This window comes from Austrofundulus limnaeus, unplaced genomic scaffold, assembly GCF_001266775.1.
Source record: "Austrofundulus limnaeus strain Quisiro unplaced genomic scaffold, Austrofundulus_limnaeus-1.0 Scaffold30, whole genome shotgun sequence".
Taxonomy (NCBI): Eukaryota; Metazoa; Chordata; class Actinopteri; order Cyprinodontiformes; family Rivulidae; genus Austrofundulus; species Austrofundulus limnaeus.
The window spans coordinates 1,071,901-1,080,888 of record NW_013952432.1 but is presented as its reverse complement, the minus strand read 5'-3'; the positions used below and the strand labels follow the sequence as shown (position 1 = coordinate 1,080,888).

At 36.3% G+C, this 8,988-nt stretch overlaps 1 protein-coding gene across 1 annotated transcript in view; it reads left to right on the top strand.

The window, feature by feature from the left end:
• The window catches only part of mbtps2 (membrane-bound transcription factor peptidase, site 2), an 11,796-nt gene extending 3,855 nt beyond the window's left edge, over positions 1–7,941 (top strand). The window contains exons 6-11 of the mRNA XM_014005375.1: positions 1,367–1,485; positions 2,384–2,564; positions 3,143–3,249; positions 4,521–4,722; positions 4,977–5,052; positions 6,928–7,941. Of these exons, the coding sequence (XP_013860829.1) occupies positions 1,367–1,485; positions 2,384–2,564; positions 3,143–3,249; positions 4,521–4,722; positions 4,977–5,052; positions 6,928–7,150 (908 nt within the window). The 3' untranslated portion in view covers positions 7,151–7,941. The remainder of the gene's footprint in view (positions 1–1,366; positions 1,486–2,383; positions 2,565–3,142; positions 3,250–4,520; positions 4,723–4,976; positions 5,053–6,927) is intronic.
• The last annotated feature ends 1,047 nt before the right edge of the window (positions 7,942–8,988 follow it).

Sequence of the window (8,988 nt, the reverse complement as noted above, 5' to 3'; positions counted from 1 at the left end):
TTGCAGTTGTACCAGTCTGCCAGAACATTGGGACTAATTGACAAATAATAAGTAGGTCCTGTTTTGATGCCAAAGCTGTTCCAACTAATCAGTAGATGGACAGAAAATATTTAAGGATTTTTTTTTCTTTTTTCCTTCTCATTTTATTTTTATTTGAAAGAGAGAGAAATCTTGAGAGATTCTTTTTGAAAGCTGGGCTCCTTTTCAGATGCCAAAATGCAAAAGAGCCTCTGTGAAAATGTGTGACTGACTATCTAGTAAAAATAATTCTGCTTCTTTGACAAGACAATAACAGACAAGTCTGAGATGTCAAGTCACATGAGTAACCATAGCAAGGAGGATGAAACTCCCTTAATGGGAMGAGTGTTCGCACAAAAATGTATTTGATTTATTCCTGTTGGGGATTAAAAAAAACAAACTTCAATGGCTTGTTTACCTCTTTGATCCAACCAAATTTACAKGCACATTGGCCTGACATTAAAACTTGTTTTTCTACTTTATTTAGCAAAAAATACCAACTTTGTTTTTCTTTTTTTTTCTCTGACAGTAAATCAGTTTAATCTTTCCACGACTTGATACAAACTATCTTGTTTCTCTGGCTTTTGATTTTCCACTGAGCAGAGTCAGGATCTAAATGTCGTCTTGACGTCAAGTGATCAGGAAACCTTTTCTCCTGCTGTAGGATATGAGTGACTGAGTCTTCCTGCATAATTAAGATGGTATAGATGTCTATTTTTAGTTGGGAGTGGTTACTCCCTTACCACGAAATCCTAAGGACAGATTATGAGAAATGAAAAAAGCGGTTACAGTGCTTTACATGGGTCGTTTAAAGGGGCAATATTATGTGTTTCTCAGGCATACATTTAAATACTATACCATAARAGAGTATCTGTGTCAKCWTTAGCTGTTATTAAAATGCTGTTTTTATGTTTAAATAGAAAATAAACTTATCTTCTCATCACTTCCTCTTCTAAACGCCTTGAAATTGTCCTCTGTCTCTTTAAGAACCACCTTCTGCTTCTGTCCCGCCCATTTCAGCGCAGCGGGGGGGTTACATTATATTGCCCCTTAATAAAAAAAAGATTAGCCGCTGCAGTATTCTCAAAATATTTGTCCAAAAGTCTCTTGTAAATTAAAAAAAATAAAATAAAGTTATTGTCGGAAAAGTAATACAATTTCTGGAAAGCGTGCTTATTTTGGATTTTAAAGGTGAACTCTATCCAAGAGGCCAGGTTGCACCAAAAACGACCTACTTGTTTTAATAAACAACAGAGAAAAAAAACAGCATAAGATAATTATATTTCAACTTGAGTATTACAGTTGTACAATTCTAAGCAAGAATAAATTAAAATGTTTTTGTTTGCAGGCGTGTGGCACAACTTTGTTCTGTGCGTGGCAGCACTGGCCATCCTCTTCCTGTTGCCGGTCTTTCTGTTTCCCATGTACACCACTGGAGTCGGGGCGCTGGTTACTGAGGTTGTTCAGGTCAGTGCTGCATTTTTTTTCTGTATGGAGTAACAGTAATGCCCAACTAAAAAAATATTGAAGTTGAATGTGCAGATCATCTGATCAGTTTGCACACTGATTTGTCTTTACAGTCAGCAGTGTTTTAGTTTACGTTAGCATAAATGTTTCAAACTGAAACGCTAGTCTGATTTTGTACTTTTAGATTCTTTGTTTGGGTTTTTTGGTCAGTTAAACAAACATGCCCAACTGTTTCCAAATTATATGCTTCAATAATTTCAAAGTCAGCATTGTTTGAAGTATAGGTTAGCAGTTAGTGTCTTACCTGCTGTAGACAGTGGTCAAACAAGACATTCTGTAAAACATTTAAATAAAACTTTTAAGCTGAAGTACTATAGATTTTGTTGTTTGAATTGCTTAGAAGGCTGAAAATAAACCTTAGGTGAGTCCTGGTCTGAGTATCTGTTTGATTTGTCCACAAGATTTTCTTCTGGAGTCTTAAAACTAAAATCACTCCTATGGTTGTCTACTGTAGGTAAGACACTGACCGCTAACATGTACTCATTATAACCCCACCTTTTTAATACTGAACTCTTTCTTTAAAGCTAAGCACTCGATCTGATTGATGAGTTTGCCAGAAAACCATTTACATTTCATGAAGATAATTTGCATTTTAAAATATTAATGTTAATCTAAAAGAAATCTATTTAAAGATCAGTAAGCCTTGTCACTGAGATATTGTATGTTGCTGAGGAGTTTATTTACAACATTTTGCAAAAAAAATATATTCCTAATATGTGCTCTTTTCTAGAATTTCTCTACTGCTAAGGCTTACAGGACTGACTGACATATATGTATATATATATATATTTCCCCATTTGAAGCAAGTGTTTTGTTTCTCTGTGTGGTTTTGGTCCAGGGTTCTGCAGCTGATGGACCCAGGGGTCTGTCAGTCGGGGACATTGTGAGAGGGCTGGAGGATTGTCCTGTGAGGAGAGTTGAGGACTGGACCAACTGCCTGTCTCAWCTCTACCGCACACCACAGACAGGATACTGTGTCCCAGCAGCCAGCCTACAGCCCAGCTGGGCTCATGGGCGACGTGAGTGAATCTCTGTCAAAACAAGCAAGGAAYGATGCTGTTACTGTGTTACAGAAGAAAGAATCAGATGATGTCTCACAACATACATGTTTGATCTAAATGTTAATACTTTATTTTTTACCACTGTGTTTTACTCAAAAATTAAATTGGGTCAGTGCCAAAGAGCTGTAATAGGAGATCTGATTGGACATAAAATATCAGCCAATCAAAACCCCTGCAACACTTTTATATTTTTTGCTTTGTCTTGTGTGTCTTATTTCATTTAGTAACATAAAACAATGTTTAATAAAATCCTATCATTTCACTGACTGATCATGTAAATCTCACTTATTTGCTTTTGGCARTTTTACTGGTACTGATTTTAGCTTTCTTGGTTACATACATGTTTGATTTTCTCAGCCAAACATTTTGCTCTCTGCTTGTGTTATTGTAACCTMTTAGACAGAGTGAGGCTAGTGATAAATTCAGCAAGGCATGATATAATTTTTTTGTGCCAGTTGAGAGTCATGTGGCATGTTTCCAGAGTTTCAGACGCTGCTTTGTTCCATATTACTGTTTTTTTCCTCTTTTTCTGGTAGCTTTCAAGCGCCTGGACGGAACGATCGACTGCTGCCGCAATAACAGCTTGACGGACCTCTGCTTCTCCTACATTAAATCACAGGGCAGGAACAACAGAGAAAGAGAGGTGACACACACACACACACACACACACACACACACACGGCATATTCATCCTGTGAGCAACCCATTTTTATACCACTTCCTTTTTTCTGTGCACTTTTATTCCTGTTTCATTTGAGGAAAAAAACTGTTTACCTCCTACCTGAATTGTGCTAAAACATTTTAGATCTAGTTAGGTTAGGCGTTCTTTCTTGTTTTTTTTTACAATCCCAGACTGACTATAACTGACTGACTGCTACAGGACTTGCTGTTTTTCTCTTCATACCTATGGTCAAAATAAAAGGCCTAAGTAGGATTATTTTCCCTTCTGTCTTTGCATGTAAATCYGATCACATGTTTTATATATTAGTAAAATATGCATGTCAATGTCAATTGTATTTTTATAGCACATAAAAACAACAAAAGCTGACCAAACTTCTTTACAATTCAGTAAAACAAAATGCAAGACAACAATAAAAAAAGAACAAGCAAGCTAAAAACAAAACAAAACAACAAAAACAATAAAACTGTRAGCTCTTATTAGATCTCAAACTCTGCCTGAATCAAAGCCAAAGGAATAAAGAGGGGTCTTAAACATAGATTTTAAGTCTCAACAGTCTCAATGGTTTACACATAAAGAGGTAAACTGTCCCACAGGTTTGCAGTAGCAGCTAATAAAAGTCCYGTCACCTCTATATTTTAGTTTGGATGACATTGTCCTAAATATACATCTCATTTATAGATTTATAATTAYTGTCAGAGCACTTATATGTTTTTTTAAATATAGCAACTCTTTGTTATTCTCATTTACTAACAAACTTTATACTTAGAATGCATGACTCAAATATTAAAAGCTGCAGCCAAAGCTTTTGCCAACACTGCTCATCATTTTTGTCGTCTGCCAGCATTCACAGCTAATATTTCTGGAAGTGACTGCACAGAAGTTTACAGCCTCACACATTGGAGCTAAGAAAAAAAAAATCCAGTAGAAAAAAAATAATCACAAAAAAGACCTTGTTCCACTAATTGTGACTCAGTTTTGAAAATWATTTTTTCTTTGAAATTTTACATGATTTCAGTTTGCAGTTATCAGAAACTTGCAGTGCTGCTGCTTCTTTTATTTTTTTCCTAAATCTGAGACATTAATCAATTTAAAAGCTCATATTAGAGTAAGAAAGGTGTTTATTTTTTAAACATTAAGTAGATAAAAAATGATAAACTGTGATTGTTTAAAAAATGCTTTACAGAAATGAAAAGAAGGAAGTTTTCTCTCTTTTGTGTTCTCTGCGGCTGCAGTACGCCTGTATGCCCGTGCGCAAAATGGTGACGGGCACGCGAGTGTGTCACACTGACGATGACTGTTCCGAACACGCCGCCGCCGCCGCCAGCGTTTGTGTCACTCCCTCTCTGGAGAACCAGACACGGTTCATTCGTGTCACACATCCTCCCAACACACACATGCTGTTTGTCGGGTATCCACCCCACCTGCAGCATGCAGGTATGTACCTCGTTATGTGCTTTCTTGCTTTTGTTGTGCTGCTTGTTGCTCACTTTGAAACTATATGAAAGTTTCACCCTTGAAGGACATACACTGCACCTACAACCAACCGTAAACTGCAATATTCACATAATTACTGCTGACTTGATTCTGTAGGTGTTTGGTTGGCTCCTGTAATGACTGGGCGGAGACGTGTTGTACATTTATAACAAATTCATGCAATTGTGGCTTCTGTTTCCTGTTTTTCTTGCCAGTAAGTCTGACCAACTTTGTACCCCGCTTTGGTTTTCTCCACTTGGACCTGCCCGTATTCTTGGAGACCTTTCTCAAGTATCCTTTCACKGTTTCCTTCTCCAAAACAGTGGTGTTATATTTAAGGTGTATGTATTTGATTTATTTCAAATTATAATTATTTCTGGATTCTTTTAACAATCATTGCACTTTAGAGATTAAATGCACTTTACAAATGCTTACCAGGCTTTTAAACGCTGTATTGCAGTTCAGCACTTTGAAAACCAATTCAGTTGCWTTTTCTCATTTGTGGTTTGTTRTTTATCTCTATAAAGGAGAGATGGACTTTGCTGACTGGAACACAGTGTTTTAGATTGAAGGTGGTATCATTTACAGGATGACTCACTTTAGAAGTAGCACAAGTCAAAAAGTTTAATTACACAAACTGATGTGTACAGTGAATTAAAAAAAATAAGCAAAGATCTTTAGCAATATTAGCTTATAAATAAAGGCTGACTTTGTTGAATTAAGCAATAGTACATTTTATAATAATTAAACTCGCCATTTAATAGAACAATGTATTTGCTTATGTGATTTCTCTAAAGTTGTGCCTTATAACGTTGTTCTCCTAGTCTGCTGAGCAGCTACTTRTTAGTCTGTTGTTGTGGTTTTCTTATCTTCACAATTGTTTGAACTTGTCCTTTTTAGAACAAATACAGCACAGTGAAACTTTAATAAAAACTAGATATTACTGTAAATCAATCAATCAAAACTTTATTAGCAGACTTTGTGTCCATATTATTATTATTATTATTATTTAAATGTTATTCCATCTATAAAGATGTGTCATGGTCACAGTTGCAAGCTCAGAAACTTTTAGGCACACCATTTTCCCTCCTGAATAGACTTCAACAACTCTTTTATTTTACTTAGGCGTTTCTCCTTTTTACTTAACAACATCACTTTGTAACTTTCTTTCATAATTCCTAACTAGCTGAAGTGTTGTTCGTCTTTATAAAAGTATAACTAGCTTGTCAACACCCCACCACTTTTGGTGTATTGGGTAACCAATCAGAACCATTTGTCCAGTAAAGAAGGAGGTAAAGGCATGACAAAAAGTGCAATAGCAATATTTGAGGAAAAACATACAATTTTACAGCAACTAAAACTGTACCAATAAAATTCCTCTGGATTTTTTTCTAGATATCTGTACAGTTTTGGCTGCTCAAACTATACATAGTTCATTCATTAACAAATGTTTATTATAACTGAAGGTGACACTGCCCCTCTCTTTTTTTAATTAACTTTCAGACCCCAGTAATGAAACAGGATTAAAATTCATTAAAACATATAAAACATATATACAACTGTCATAGTTACATAAGCAAAAAAAAAAAAGGTAGGAATTAAACTACTAAAATGAAATTAAAATAAGACAAAAAGTTCTGTAGGCAGTAGTTTTATAATGTTCACTATCAACAGACATTAAAAGATGGGACCCTCCAGTTGTTGTTCAGTGAAACAATATTTGAACTCTTAACTCTTTAATCTKTCTCTGATAGTGGCTCAAAATAATCTAAAACATCAAAATATTCATGTTTCATTTAGACATTCCCCTMTGTCTTCACTTTATGTTCCTGTTACTGTTGTCAACAGCTGTTCCTCTCTGTTATCTTTTCAAAAATGCATTCATATTTATTATAAAAAAATATGTCACAGGCACTTTTAAGAGACACTAAAACTCTAGGAAGGTTGCTGTAAATAAGACTGTGTTGTTTATATGAAACAGTTTAATTAGAAATAAAAGATGGAGAATCTGCTGCTTTGTCAGAAAGCATCTATCAGATTTATGTCACCTGATATAAACTCGTATTTCCACTAGGAAAAATTTAAAAGTTTAATGAGTGATCTGCCTTATCTTGTTTTCTGTTTTAATCCTTTTGGGTTTTGTCCTGAGCTGCCCTCCCTTCTCAGATATGTGGTCTCCCTCTCTGGTGCATTAGCAGTTGTCAACTCCGTGCCCTGCTTCGCTCTGGACGGTCAGTGGATGCTGAACGCCTTGCTGGAGGCCACACTAGTGACCATAGTAACAGATCGTCAGAAACGCGAGCTGATCGGTTTCTTCCTCTTGCTGGCGGGCAGCGCCCTGTTAGCAGCCAACGTGGCACTGGGCCTGTGGATGGTCACGGCACGGTAGCAACRGCGGCGTTCTTACCCGTCAAGACGGAAGTGAACGGCAGCGACCTCTGTGCAGAGGATGCGTGACATCTCAGGYTGCTGTTACGCACGCGTGGACCAATAAACTGTGAAACATACAGGGAACAGACTGCATCACCCAGCAGTGCTGCTACTTTCTGCGGACTTTTAAGCAGAAATTCGCTCATCCTTTAAATAGTTTCTGGACCGACACTGAAAACTCTCTTCCACCTTGTTGCCACTGTCAATACAGAAGCACATACACAAAACCAGTAATGCACAAGATGGCTGTTCACAAAAACACGTTTGAGTATTTTAAAATTTGTGAAGCGTTCATGTTTCGAGGTGAGGAAAACCTGCATTTTATGCTGCAGTTTGTTGTTGCCATGAAACAGAAGTTTTGAGAAAATTTGTGTAATGAAGATGATGAAATTTGTTCAAACAAACTTTTTTTAAACCATAATTTTTTTCTGAATGTTTGAGGCAGTTTTCTGATCTGCATGACTTTTCACTGTTGGGAGAYTTGCACTAAATCGACATGAATTACCTTGATTTGCTGAAAGAACCTCTGTCCATTTCAGCAAACTAAGAGGTGGGTGTTGTACAGAATTACTGAGTCAAATCAAGTGTCTTTATCCTTTTCAGGCATTACAACAGGAAAATAACCTTTTGTGCTCACACTTTCCTGAATTTTCTGAAATCTTTGTGGTTACTTGACCTGCCACTGTCTTCTGCTGTCTGGTTAACAGGAAATTTGTCAAAATTGTGAAATAAAATGCCTTTTTTCCCCTCTTTTTTTTAAATACATCTTGAGCTTATTAATGACACATTTGATTTCCATCACTATGTGAAGTGGTTGTGTTTGCTGGTAAACCACAGTAAAGATGAAATGTAAGTACACACTTGTTCATTTGAAATATTTATTATCAGGGACTAATAATAAATTGTGTTGTCTTTGGTCCAAAAAAAGGTGTCCTACTTTACCAATCCAAAGCAGGAATGTTTGGAAAAATGTAGTACAAAGAAATTTATCAGGTGAGTGGTGCCTTTTTTATACATTGGTTAACTGGTTATCAGCAAGGGTGAGCATCTTTATAAAAGCAGATGTGTTGGCAGTTTGCACGTTGTGTTCTTATGTGTGTTTTAACACAATGTCAAGTAGTAAGACCTCTGCCAATGATGTGTTGTATCCATCAATCTATGTATAACCATTAAAAAACAATTTGAAGCTCATTACTGTGTTAATTCAGGGAAGGTCATTCCAGCAAGTTCATTTTGAGGTTAATATCTATTAGGTTCTGAGAAATTAAGAAAGACTGAGGGAAAGAAAAATAACTATTACATACTTGGCATGTTCAATTTTAGGTATTGAAAGTACTCTTAGAAAAACGACTAGACACATAAATCTTGTTGGGAAGGACTGCTAAAAGAAAATATCCAGTATTGAACCCTGTGATTTCCAATCCTGGTCCTTGAAAACCATTATCCTGAACATTTTGTGTGTTTCCGTCTCAATGCATGATTTTAATGAATATGTGATTACCAGGCTTCTGTAAAGCTTGAGGGGATTATGAATAGGTAGTTCAACATTTTAATCAGGTGTGTTGGAGCAAGGAAAGGTAAGATAGTGACTACGAGGGACAGGGATTTAAACAGCACTGTCCTAAAAGAGCAAGTTTGCGCAGGTTAAGTTTGCAGAGCTAAAACTAAACAAACTGCAAGACTTCTTGACCAATGTCCGTYGACCAGACGAAACGTGGAGATCTATGACCAAAATACAAGCACCACATTTAGGAAAAAATAAACAAATGCAGCCTGTCATCAGCTTAAACACCAGTC